Raw genomic sequence first — 13674 nt, 5'->3', positions numbered from 1 at the left:
ATTGAGATTTTAAAATATTTTAAAACAGTTATAAATCCACTGAGTTTAACATATACGTAATTTTTTGGTGAAATCATTAAAAAATTTAGGGGCTGAGGCCTGATTCTATCAAGCCTCAAAAACATTATAAAATTCCTCTAAATCCATCAATTTTTTTTATTATTAAAATACTTTAAAATTCAATCATAATTGAATACATTTGAAGTTTTATGAACTACTTCAAACCTGAATACATTTTAATTTTCATAGAATTTTATAAAACTTTTTAAAAATCTATACCCGTAGACTTCCATTGAATACATATAGATTTATAAGCTCATTTAAAATCTCTCTTCCAAATTTATGTCGTGTTTTACCCATTTACTTTGTTTCTCCTTGGACATATTTCACAAGATAAATGTATTATCATTGCATTCGAAAATGAAAGTTGACTCCATCGTTTAACTAATTTTTAAGGAAAACTAATAAAAAATGCTTGAAAACTTTGGGTTTTAACGATAAGAACAAAATAAAGGGTAAAATAAATAGTACCAGGATTGATTTTTTAATGTAAACATATAATTTTTCGTTAAAGTAAACATTACCCAAAATTTTTCGGTAAAGTTCTCTAATTTTTATTGCTTTGATTTGAAGGGGGCTTTAGTCTAGTAGTTTTAGGGTAAAAAGAGCATGGGCCTTGAAAACCCATTTTTGAGATAAGATGACAAAACAGAGCAGCTTCTTCTGCTCTATTCTGCTCTGAGCTCTTCACAGTTTGCTTTCATGGCTTCCACTTACTGCTACTCACTTTCACTCCCTCCCATCCCCAACCCACCAAACCTCAACAAATTCCAACTCCTACCCACCAACCTTTACACCACGAACCCGTTTTCTCGCTCCATTTCTACAATTCGGAGCCCCGGAATCCGAGCTTCCAACTCGTCGTCTTCCACCGCAGTACAAGATGAAGCTCGAAAGCCCAGCGAGGAAGCAATGAGCATCGACAATCTTTGCCGCTTTGTTAACCTCACCGTGGGAAATTGGCAAGGTTCCTTCTTTGTAAGTAACTGGTTTGGTCTCTAAAATTTGGGATGCGTTTGGTTGCTGAGAAAACGCAGGAAAAAAATTAGAATTTAAATGGGATTTTGTTTTATGTTTCGTTTGTAAAGACTGCAAATTTTTCAACTTTCTGAGCAAAACACATGTAAATCTTGTTGGGTTGGTGTTGAATTTGGTTTTCTGGGATTAGTTAATGAAAGATTGAATTTTTATTCCTGCATTTTCTGGACAGCCAAACAGATTATGTATGTTCAGATAATAGGAATCATATGGGTTCTGGTGATTGATTAGTCCACGTTATTAATTAGTTTGAGTGATATTTTAGCAATTTGATACTGTTGGGAATCTGTTGCATAAAGTGAATACAAAGCTTGCAGCTAGCTCTTATGGGGAAGATGAACTCATCAGTCTCATTCAAACGTAAGCTTCAGATAAGCAAAAAGTTTAAGATTGGTTGAAATGAAATTTGTGTATTGAATATTAGTGAGCATGGTTAGTTTGTTCTGATGGTTTAATGATATTATGCTTTGCAGATTATATATTAAACAAGCTCCATCAAGCACTTCATTTTCTGAATTAGATGACGAGGTGGAGTGGGCGGAGTACAAAATTAAAGAAACGAACATGTTCACGGTGGACAAGTATCAGCAGGTGAGGTTTTCAGAGTGTTTGGGGATTGGATCACTAATCGGTTTCTGCCCATTAAGATATAGCTTAGAAACTAGTATTGTGATGAATTGTTTTCCGTTGAACATCCGTTGTGATTAGTCTGCAGATTGGCTTCTTCCCCAATGAGAAAGCATTTTCGCTAAGGTACCAGACGGCTGGCATGTTAGAAACAGTGCTGAGACAGGGCGTTCTTGGGGAAGATGACACCGGTGAAGAATCACCAAAGTGAGTGGTTCCTCTGTCAGATGACGCTCTTTATGATTCACCGATGTAACTGTACACAATGAGAGTATAGTACTTAGTGTAATAACATGTTTCTTGTCCATTGGTGTGATGAATTAAGGTGCATTTCGTCAATATGTTTTTTATTGAGCTTCTTGTTTCTATACCTTATTATATGTTGATCTCTGTCCTCTTCAATTTTTGTTCATCGTGTAGAAATCTAAAGCTTCCTTCCCGTCGTCCTGCTATTGTATGTGAAAGTTGTCTGCATTCACTAGAGAAAGATATGCGAGTAAGAGCTTTCCACATCATGGACCCAAAAGGCATTATCGAAATGATTCTCATCTTCCTGGAGGAAAGAGGAGATGGGGCAGTTCTTCCTCCTGCCCTCGACAATAACATGGTATGTATCACAAAGAAGGCTTGTATCAACGAAATTTTGATTTTTATAGTTACGTATTTGTTTTTAGGTGTGATGCATATAATTAAGTTTCCTTGAATGGTCTCAGGAAAAGACAGACAGGATTGTGCCATTTCTTGGTACGTGGAAAGGTCACCCCGTAACAAAACGAAGTGGTGTTTATGGATCAACAATGGCTGAAGCTGATATAGTAGCAACACTTGAGATGGATGATAACGGCCACGTTATTCAGGTATCTTCCACTCGAAGAAAATCCCTCTTGAGAGAACATGGAACGAAAAATCAAAATGCCTCATTGAGTCTTTTCTTCCTCGTTTCATTTCTCATCATTCATAAATTATGTCAGGGCATCACTTCCACCTCCGCTGCGGGTGATGTCACAACTAGTGTGCCTTGGACGGGGATCAAGTCGGACAGCTTGATTACTTTCAACGGAGGTTACCAGATGACTCTATTGCCTGGAGGAATGTACGTGGGATGCCCCTGCGATGTAGGAAACAATGTTGCAGAGTCATTGTCGTTCCATTTGGAGTTCTGTTGGCTTGAGGGTCCTGGCAAGAGACAGAGACTGGTTCGCACTTACGATGTTGAAGGTCAGGCCGTCTCCACAACTTACTTCTACGAGACTAAAATGTGATCACTCCATCTCCACCGTAGAGACATACCTTTGGAAAGGGCGATGGATTCTTCCATCGATGGTTTTGCACCGTTCTTTAGAACCCCCATTTGAGGTGCCAATTTGTATTTGCCTGAAGCCTTGAAGTAGTTGAAGAGTCGAAAGTCTTGAGACAATTTTTGTACGTCATTTTACCATTAAAAGGTAAATTTTTTAGAAAAAAGGTGAAATTGTCTATGAATCTTTCCGAAGATGTCAATTCCTAATGGAAAATTACATTAGTTTATGGGCTCGTTTGAAAGTGCTTTTAAAATGACTGAAAATGCTTGTAAAGAAAATATTTTTGGTTCTAAAAGTACTTCAAGTGTTTTTTTTTTTTTTTAATATAGGATTTACTAGTATTTTGATAAAGAATTGGTTCCAAAAACATTTTCACTCAAAGTGTTTTCAACCATTTGAAAACACTTTCAAACAAACTCTATATTATTGGGACATTGCTTGGCTCATTCCCTGCAAAGAGTCGTTCCTCCTTCCTATAAATCAAAGCTTAACATATATACATAAACATCCCATAAAAATCACAGAAAGGAAAATCTCTATTCGCATGTCAAACTATCATTAGATGGAAAGTAGGAGCTCCTATTTTTAGAAGGAATCAAGTATTATCCTCCTCGTTAAATTTTTTATTTTTTTTTTAAAGGAAAAGAAAAGTGAAAATTGGGGATAAACAACTTTGATTTTGTGCAACCAGAAATAAATATTTCTTCACAAAAATTAGTACATGTTGACAATATGCAGCTTGTGTTGGGGACTTCATGTTGTAATTCACTCACTGATATGATGAAGCACAACTTGGTTGAAAATCTTGATGAATGCAACTACAAGTCCCACCTTTTGCCCCCAACCACCAAAAGTATGAAAATCCAAGATCCCCACCAAAGATTAATGCAACTACTCCAAGTCCCACCTTTCTGCTTCTATTATTGGTATGGGAGTGTGTACAGCTGCCATACTTTATACTTCAGGGGAGGATTCTCTACCCTTCTATTCTCATTCTCTTCCATCCTCTCTTCTCACACATTCTTTTTGTCTTATTATCTATATATATAAAAAAAAAAATCAATATGAGATGTTGACGTGGCTTAACCGTGACCGTTCAAATAGGAGGGCATAGAAGGGTAGAGAGATTAAGAGGGTAGAGGATCCTCCTCCTTATACTTCTGGGTTATTTTATAAGATCTTCTCTGCAAAAAAATCAATTAAAATTAAAGTCGTTTAGTTATCAAACTGTATAAAAATAGATACATGAAATTGACAAAAGCATGACGAACTATCTATGCATTTGCTATAATAAATTGACTAAACGATTTCAGTTTTTATTTCTTTTTTTTTTTTTTTTTTTTTTGTGCAAATATGATATTTACATAGTAATTCATAATATAAATGGTTATGATTATAAGCACAAAACTCTGTGATTCGAACTCAAAGAGTTTTGAGTAGGAGTTTTTACTCGTCCTTAAGTAGCCAAGCATTGTTCATATGTGACATATATAGAACTGCAAACTCAATTATGCATTGTCATGCTAATGTGAGTTGTGGGTTCCTTTGCACCTAAGTTCAAGTTCTTCTTTTCATAATTAGAATTGCAAACTCGATTATACACCATCATGTAGTTTAAAATTTTTAAATGGGATTTTTGTACTCTCATTTTCACCTCTTGCACTTCTCTTTTTATAGCTATTGAATTTTATAGATCAAAGAAAAATCAAGAAACCAAATGAATCTGAGGAGTGTAGAAGGTCAAAAGAGAGTATGGCAATACTACTAGCGTGGCATTCGATGTATGTGAAAGTTCATCTCCACGACGAATATGATTTATTTTCGCTATTTCAAGCGGATATTCCACTTTACCTACCCAAAAAGTATCATACTCGGACGTATAAAATAGGGCATTTCCGCTCTAACCTAACTAACCAACGATAGTAAGAGTTGATAGATCCATTCACATAAAACCCTTCCAATGTGGACTAATTTCCATACATGATACGTGTGGTGTGAATTTATAAAACATAGCAAGCAAACTCCAGCTGTTTTTAAATTGACATTTTTTTCAAATTTTAATTCATGTTCATAGCTTACGTACGTCAGCAAGTTTAAGCATCCACATTCCACACGTAGTTGTATTTATTAACAAAATATTTTTTTTATCAAATTATTAAAATATTAATTTCGAATTTCGAATTTTCTTCAATATATATGACTACCAGAATGTTCTTTGCGGCAGCGCTTCATTTTAATCTTCTCGGTTGAAAAAATCAAAAAATGTTTTGAAAATTATTAAATTATACGTGTAAAAATATATATAATTAAAAAATGGAAGCGTAGCGTGTATTACTTTTACTATTTTCTTTTTTAATTTTTTTAATTGGAAATGTCGAAAAGTCAGAACACATTGCCCGTTGCTTGCATAGGCTGCCAAAATAAAATGATTGTGGTGGCTGCACATAAACAATAACCAAAGAAAACAAAAGAAAAGTAAGGGTGGTGATAAATGATAAATACAAAATTAAAATATGGTTTTGGAGAATTTTTTGTTTAGAAGAATAATTAAACTGAAAAAGACACATCTAAAAAAATTAAATTTGGAGAAATATCTCTTTTTTTTTTTAACAATCGAATTGTTAGTTTTTAGAATGAAGGACTTCTAAAATCGAATTTGCACAAAATGCATTAATACAATTAATTTTCGCCGTTGCGTTAAAACGTGGTCTACTACAAAAATATCTGTTCATCTGACATTCTTTTCTGATTTTGGATAATAGAAGCACTGGGTCCCATCACAATTGATGGTGATAACCAAATCAGAGTGGGCTTCGTCTATCGTGGTTCCCCCTGTCGCTCCACGTCATAAAGCTGAGTGTTATGTCATCTCTAAACGAAGGGTGGCCAGAAGACTCGTTTTAACCCTCTGGCCTTCCAAGATATTAATATTTTAATGAACAGTACATGGACATATTTGCCTCCATCTCCAACCGAAGGCTAAATGGCCAGAGGACTCGTTTTAGCCCTATCACAAAAAACTGTCTCCAACCGAAGGTCATAGGGCTAAACATAATTTATTATTTAAAAACTACAACTTAAATTCAAATCCAACGGCTAAGTGACGTCAGCATGATTTTTATGTTTTTAAATGTTTTTTTTTATGTTGTGTAATTTTTATGTTGGTTAATGTTACTTAATATTGTTTCATATTGTTTAATGTTGTTTCATGTTACTTAATTTAATTTAATGTTGTATAATGGCTTAGGAAGTTATAGGAAAAAAATATATGAAACAAATTTTGTAAAATCGAAGTTATAGGAAAAAAATGGAATTTAAAAAAATATGAAACAAATTTTGTAAAATAGAAGTTATAGAAAAAATACAAAACAAATTTTGTAAAATAGAAGTTATAGAAAAAAATATAAAACAAATTTTGTAAAATAGAAGTTATAGAAAAAATATAATTTAGAAAAAATATAAAACAAATTTTGTAAAATAGAAGTTATAGGAAGTCATAGGAAAAAAATTGTGTAAAATAAAATAAAATAAAATTGTAAAAAAAAAAAAAATTAAAAAATAACGACTAGTTGATGTCAGCTAGCCGTTGCATTTGAAATTTGGCCTGGAATTCCTGTTAGATATTTATATTAAATATATTCCTGTCGGTTATATCCGACAGGAATGCTAGAATTTTTGGCCCACCCCGGGACTGGCTGTCTGGCTGACTAGATTGGGCCAGCTGGTTGGCCCTTTCAGATTCCGTGGGGCCCACGAGCCATTTGGCATAGCCCTCGGTTAGAGATGGTTTTCGGACTATTTTCGGCCCTCTGGCCATCTGGACCATTCGATTGGAGATGACCTTACATGCCATGTATTTTTAGAAAGAGGAGAGGAGCCACTAGTACTGCGGTTTAGTGATATTTTTCTTCACTTATAAGTGAGAGGTTTTAAGTTCGATTCTTGTCAAAGGCGAATTTGAACCACATTATTGCTAGTTTATTGTAAGGCTAAGCCCACCTCTTTCCCTTAGTGTAAGTAATATCATTTGTTCAAAAAAAAAAAAAAAAAAAAAAAAGGAAGAGGATTCTTCTCTCTCTCATTTTCTCTTCTTCTACTTAAACGGTTACGATTAAATCACATCATCATCTTATATTGAATTTTTAATAAAGGGAAGAAAAAAAACAAAAACAAAAAACAAAAAACAAAAACAAAAACAAAAGCAAAGTGAGAGGAGAGGGAGAAGGAAGCAAAGGAAAATAAGAGGCGAGATAATCTTATTGTATTGTATATACAAGTTTGTCACATGATCAAAACCAAGCTAATTAGCGGTCATTTGTTGTTTTTTTTTTTTTGATACATGTAAATTTTCTCTTCGTTATAGTTAGTGACGACAAAATGCCTTTTCTCTTTAGATCGAAGCAACATTGGGGAGATCTAAACCCCTAACTCAAATACAAAAATAAATATGTTTAATCACTTGAGTTACAAATATTTTACAATTAAACGAAGATTTAGAAGTGTTTAAGCAAAGTGGTTCCAAGAAGATCAAATTTCGTGCACACAAAATGAGTGTGACTTGCTGTAATTACTGACTTACATATTAATTTTATGATAACAAAATTACAAATAAAAAAAATAAAAAAAAACTTTATAAACAGGTGTCAGTGAGCAATTGAAACCACAGAAAGACTGTCTATTTTGTGTGCAGAAGAAAATTTGATCTCGTGTTAAAGGGCAACGAAAAGATCCCAAACATCCGTCTGTCTAAAATTTCACTTTAAAATTTCACTGTTTATTCCGTGGACTTTCCGCTTGAAGTTGAGGATAGCACCGCACGAAACCACCAAGAAAAAACCCAATCGGTTTCTGAGAGCAGAGCACAAAACCAAGCAAACAACTCCACCTGCAGCAGGAAACAACACAGAAAAACAGAGAGTTTTAGAGAGAGAAAAACAGAGGAAAAAGCTGCTTGCTTGATTGCTCGATATTACTATCAATGACCGCCAAAACCCAAGGCTCGAACAGAGTCACAGTTTCGGCCCCGCCGCCGCAGCAGCAGCCGCAAAGACCAGTGATAACACTCCCGCCGCGGCCGTCCGCGGAGGCCTTTTTCAGCGGCGGATCTGGGGCGAGCCCGGGTCCGATGACTCTTGTCTCGAGCTTCTTCGAGACCTACCCTGAGTCGGATTTCAGGTCCTTCTCTCAGCTCCTCGCCGGAGCCATGGGCTCGCCGGTGGGGTCCACAAGGGGGATGAGCTTTTTTAGCGATAACCCAGCTGATGGTTTGGGAAAATCAGGCGGAGGTTCCGAATATGGCGGGGAGGGCAGTTCTGGGTTTAAGCAGAGTAGGCCGATGAGTTTGGCGGTGGCTCGGCCGCCATTGTTTACTGTCCCGCCGGGACTCAGCCCCTCTGGGTTGCTTAACTCGCCTGGCTTCTATTCACCTCAGGTAAATTTTGTTTAATCTCTACGAAATTTACTGTCACTGTTGGGTTGGTAAAAGCTAAAAGCTGCTTTCTTTTGTGTTAAGTATTAAGAAATGATGAATTTCTTCACAAAATTGTATGCAACGGAAGTTTGATTTCTTCCAAAAATATCAATTTTGTTGCCTATTCGATTCACCAAAGTTGTGTAAAGATGTTGCTTTTATAGGCGCAACTATATTAGTGCTTCTTGTGCTTGTGAGTGCTGAAAATATATGGCTTGTTTAGAAGCTCTTTCAAAATGATGAAACCACTTTTGGGGAAGATGTTTTTGGGTTCTACAAGCACATAAAGTGCTTTTCTAGGTTTCATGTGTCTTTCCAGGTTTCACTTGCATTTTTAGTAAGGATTGATCCCAAAAAGATTTTCACCAAAAGCAGTTTCGGCCATTTTAAAAGTACTTCCAAACAAGCCCATATAGTTTTGATTTTTCAATTGCTAATCATGTTCAGTCTTGTAATGTGGTTATAATTCCTGATTAATGCTTCTTGTGATTGTACTTTTGTTAAAAGCTTCTCAAATCTGGTTAAACATATCAATATATTGATGCGTTCTTGTGACAGACCATATGGAACTAGACTTGTGTTGGTGTTATTCTATATTGTCTTACATGATACAATATGATTTCCGAAGGTGGGTGACTTGAATTAGCATCCGGTATTCATGTATTTTTCTTCATATCATTGCAGAGTCCATTTGGAATGTCACACCAGCAGGCCTTGGCACAGGTTACTGCTCAAGCTGCATTAGCCCAATCTCGTGTGTACATGCAACCTGATTACCAACCTTCTTCAGTAGCAGCCCCGACAGAGCCACAGGCATGTCAACCATCTTTAATGCCTGAGGAAGCTTCTCGGCAGCTTACATTGTCCTCAACATCTGATACTAAAAGTTCTGTGAGGCAATCCTTGGAGGCATCTCATTCTGATGGGAAATACCAACCTTCATCCACTGATAGGCCTGCAGATGATAGCTACAACTGGCGGAAATATGGGCAGAAGCTGGTTAAGGGCAGTGAATTTCCTCGAAGCTACTACAAGTGCACACATATGAATTGCCCTGTCAAAAAGAAAGTCGAGCGTTCTCCTAGTGGCGAAATAACTGAGATTATCTACAAAGGTCAGCATAACCATGAAGTCCCTCAACCGAGTAAACGCGCAAAAGATGGTGATCTGAATGGGCCTAAGCCTGAAAACGGATTACAAAGAAGGGTAGGAGATTCAAATAGGTTGAGTGAAAATGTGGCTTCTCACTCACAACCTGAAAGGGATAAGGAATCTACTGAAGCTGCTTCTGGACAGTTACCGGGGGGAAGTGACAATGAAGAGTTGGGTGATGGGGAAACTAGAGAAGGGGGAGATGCTGATGAACCAAATGCAAAGAGAAGGTATTTTTCAAGACTATCATTTTGCATAAAATCGTAGTATATTGTTTACCTTTCTTTCTTCTTAATATTAAAGTATCCTTGTAAATGAGCGCAGAAACATAGACGTTGGCGCATCTGAGGTAGCTTTGCCACAGAAGATGGTCACAGAACCAAAAATCATTGTGCAGACAAGGAGTGAGGTTGATCTTCTCGATGATGGCTATAGGTGGCGCAAGTACGGGCAAAAGGTGGTCAAAGGGAATCCTCATCCAAGGTGGTTACTTCCTCCATATAAATATTTCTTATTTTCAGTTTTACGGATCGCATTATATGCAAAGGCAAGCACTCTCTACATTGTTTCTTACATGTTAATACTCACTATTAATGAAGTAATAGGCTTGCATCTTTCTCGGCCGAGTTAAAATGGGCAATAAATTATTCCGAGAATTCTTTGCACATTATTTGTATGATGGAGGTGAAATCAAGAACTATTAGATGATATATAGAGTTGGATTCGGAAAATCTTTAGGGATTGGGATGAATTCAGGATTACTTATGCTCCGATTGATTAAGAAACAACTACTTTCTGATCTTAGAGCGTCACATCCTTAGCGTACATTTAAGCAATATGTGGACAATTGAATTCTAATGTTTTTGTTTCCACTGGAGAAATGATCTTCCTTTTGTGAGCATGTTATCTGATACAAACTTGTTAACAGGAGCTATTACAAATGCACGTTTGCGGGGTGCAATGTCCGTAAGCATGTTGAGAGAGCTTCCACTGACGCTAAAGCTGTCATCACTACATATGAAGGCAAACACAACCATGATGTTCCAGCAGCAAGAAACAGCAGCCACAGCACGGCCAATAATAGTGCATCACAGTTAAAACCACCTGCGTCCGGGGCTCCTCAGCATACCCTAGTTAAAGGCAGAGAATATGGAAACAATGATCAGAGACCGGTACTTCTTCAGCTAAAAGAAGAACAAATCGTTGTTTGAAGTGCTTCAGTGAAATACGTTATGTAAGTAAAGGTCAGTAGTCAAGTCCAACAACTAACACGATGCAAGATGAACGAATACGGAGAATAAAGAAAGGAAAGGTTTTTGGTGAATGTCACTGTGTGCGATCTTTGTTGATATGCATTGCTGCACATGTAGATGGTTTGTAGGTTTGGCTTCATAAGCCCGACATTATTTGTAAATACGAATGCAGAAATAGGGTTGTATTTGTGTAGAATTACGTCACGCTGAAATGCGAATATAGAAGTATACAACTGATGTATAAATGTGCTTTAAATCTACCCCGCTTTTTTTCAATTATTTCCGTCTAATTTTTTTTTTTTCTTTTTCGTTATATTTCGCACATGTAAGCTCGTGTGCCACTCATGAGAGAGCAAATGTCAGACGTATTGTTTTGTTTCTGGGAACTCAAATGAGAACTTCCCAGTGGGTCACCTATCCTGTACTTTGGGCCTCGGTCACGCCCTCACAGTGCACGATATTGTCCGCTTTGGGTCCCGGTCACGCCCTCACAGTTTTGTTTCTGGGAACTCAAACGAGACCTTCCTAGTGGATCACCCATCCTATGCTTTGGGCATCGGTCACGCCCTGATACCATTCTATCACATCCTAGTCTTGGCTCCACCGTAGCACGATATTGTCGGTTTTGAGCTTACCATTCTATCACATCCTAGTCCCGGCTCCACCGTAGCACGATATTGTCCGCTTTGGGCTCCGATCACGCCCTCACAGTTTTGTTTATGGGAACTCAAATGAGAACTTCCCAGTGGGTCACCCATCCTGTGCTTTGGGCCTCGGTCACGCCCTCACAGTTTTGTTTCTGGGAACGTAGACGAGAACTTCTCAATGGGTCATCCATCCTGGGAATGCTCTCACCCGAACTCATTTAACTTCGGAGTTCTGATGGAAACCGAAACCAGTGAGTTCCCGAAAGGTCTCATGCTATAGGAGGTGAGCATGTACATATAAGGCACATCACCCCCTCTCCGTTGGTCGATGTGGGATGTTACACATCCGTTTCATGAGACAAGTAAAGGTAAGTTCTTAGGCTGTTTTTTGACTGGCACAAAGCCAAGCTACCTGGCTTTTGAGATGTTCATACTTTTTGGTGCGTGCTTTTGCGGGTTGTTTTGTGAGTGGCACAAAAGCAACCAAAACAAGTTGAAGCGGGAGAACTGATCTGCCGTTTGGGAGATTGTATTTTGACTGCGAAAATACATCCAAGATATTTCTGATAACCTCCTTCTTTTCTTTTTTTTCCTTTTTTTTTTTTTTTTTTTTTTGACAATAGGGCGTAAGCCCGAAAGAAAATAAAAAAAAAAATAAAAAAAAATTACATAAGAATATCACGAGGCCACAAGAAATCATCTATATCTCCAACTAGCAACTGACAACAAGGAGGAGCTAGCTAACAAAAAGCTTAAACCCAAACAATCAAATCATCAGCAACAAAATTCTTTTCATGGAATATATGACGAATTTCACAAAATCAACTTTGGCATATAAAAGCACGACAATTCAATGCTAAACTTTTCAGGGTGATCATCTACTTTTGCATTTAGAATCAATTGTACTACAAGTACAGGATCCGATTCCACTATAATCTTCTTAAATCATTTATTCCACGCAAGTTTCAACCCAATAAAAACACTCCAAACTTTACCGCATAGAATCTACCTCGACTAAGATTAGCACAAAAAATCAGAGGCCCATGCCCCTGACGAGATTCTGAGGACACCGCCAACACTAATGAAATTGACCACCCCCTTGCGACATCCATCAACATTAAGCTTTACCCATCACTTAGGAGGAGTTTCTCAACGAAGAAAAGCATGTGTTAGAAGGGGATTTATAGAGAAACCATATTCACCTAAACCAATTTTTTAGGGAGAGTAAAATTTTGTTCAAAAATACTTTTGTTTCGCTAGTGCCACAAGAACTAGGAAGTGATACACAAAATAAATCTCCATTCCAAATTGTCCAAGACTAATATTTTGAAAGATATTCTTTTGGAAATATATTAGTACATGCATCAATAAAAATTTGATCAGGAACAGAGACTTTTTCAAACCTTAGCAGTAAAGGAACAATCTCTAAAGCCATGAATAATTGATTCAAAAGCACCATCACATCGGCCACATGAAGAATCCATGGCCACTCCCATCTAACTCGTTGTGCATTGGTCAATAAATTGTCAAGCAACAAGCCAAAGAAAAGAGAACACTTTAGGAGGAAGAAGAAACTTCAAGATAAAGCTCTTTCACCACTTGGTGTTCATATTAGCGTCAAGATCCAACACATAAGCAAATTTCGCACTAAATTGCCATCACTAGTTGATCTCCATATACATTTGTCTAACGAACCACCAATACTATCCACATGAATATTGATACTTATGGGTTGGTTTCAATTGTTTGGTAGCCCGTCCAAAATAATAAAAAACTGAAACTCACAATAATTTGAAACAATTATTTATTTGATCAGAAATTTTGCTTAATTTCCCAACTCATAAAATCTAGCACAACTAATAATGTACATCCTGCTTCTGGGTATAATCATACGTAGCTTTGGGGCAGTTGGGCAGTTTGCCTGCAACCTCCATCACCACCCTCACCTCCCCATTTCATATAACATCACTCATCCCACAACTCGCTTTCTCTCTCTAAAGTTTCTTAGGCGACATGTTATTGGAACAACTAAACGTGTTTTCTGACAATTCAAAATGCTTATGACTATATTTGTTAGAAAAATGCAAAAACATTTACGCACCATGGAAATATTCTCTAGAGAGGCA

At 37.0% G+C, this 13674-nt stretch overlaps 2 protein-coding genes across 2 annotated transcripts; both read left to right on the top strand.

The window, feature by feature from the left end:
• The first annotated feature begins 682 nt into the window (after positions 1 to 682).
• Positions 683 to 3252, top strand: LOC137708594 (uncharacterized). The gene is made up of 7 exons (XM_088688655.1): positions 683 to 1038; positions 1364 to 1458; positions 1572 to 1689; positions 1814 to 1932; positions 2146 to 2332; positions 2439 to 2582; positions 2697 to 3252. Exons 1-7 carry the CDS (start codon positions 763 to 765, stop codon positions 2985 to 2987), a joined length of 1230 nt encoding a protein of 409 aa, XP_088544781.1. The 5' UTR covers positions 683 to 762; the 3' UTR covers positions 2988 to 3252.
• Positions 3253 to 7688: 4436 nt separating this feature from the next.
• On the top strand, positions 7689 to 11177 carry LOC137708072 (putative WRKY transcription factor 3). The gene is made up of 4 exons (XM_068447055.2): positions 7689 to 8457; positions 9181 to 9878; positions 9973 to 10131; positions 10577 to 11177. The coding sequence occupies exons 1-4, from the start codon at positions 8005 to 8007 to the stop codon at positions 10857 to 10859; spliced, it is 1593 nt and encodes a 530-aa protein (XP_068303156.2). The 5' UTR covers positions 7689 to 8004; the 3' UTR covers positions 10860 to 11177.
• Positions 11178 to 13674: the final 2497 nt, after the last annotated feature.

This window comes from Pyrus communis, chromosome 17 (genome assembly GCF_041283825.1).
Source record: "Pyrus communis isolate YQ-2024b chromosome 17, ASM4128382v1, whole genome shotgun sequence".
In the NCBI taxonomy this organism is placed as follows: domain Eukaryota; kingdom Viridiplantae; phylum Streptophyta; class Magnoliopsida; order Rosales; family Rosaceae; genus Pyrus; species Pyrus communis.
The sequence above is the reverse complement of the archived record's forward strand: the minus strand, read 5'-3'. Positions and strand labels throughout refer to the sequence as shown.

Excerpts from the sequence above, each read along its gene's own strand:
- LOC137708072 (XM_068447055.2), top strand. The coding sequence starts at position 8,005 with ATGACCGCCAAAACCCAAGGCTCGAACAGAGTCACAGTTTCGGCCCCG. Across the intron at positions 8,458-9,180 it reads CTGGCTTCTATTCACCTCAG|AGTCCATTTGGAATGTCACA; the intron begins GTAAATTTTGTT and ends ATATCATTGCAG. Across the intron at positions 9,879-9,972 it reads GAACCAAATGCAAAGAGAAG|AAACATAGACGTTGGCGCAT; the intron begins GTATTTTTCAAG and ends AAATGAGCGCAG.
- LOC137708594 (XM_088688655.1), top strand. The coding sequence starts at position 763 with ATGGCTTCCACTTACTGCTACTCACTTTCACTCCCTCCCATCCCCAAC. Across the intron at positions 1,690-1,813 it reads CGGTGGACAAGTATCAGCAG|ATTGGCTTCTTCCCCAATGA; the intron begins GTGAGGTTTTCA and ends ATTAGTCTGCAG. Across the intron at positions 2,333-2,438 it reads CTGCCCTCGACAATAACATG|GAAAAGACAGACAGGATTGT; the intron begins GTATGTATCACA and ends GAATGGTCTCAG.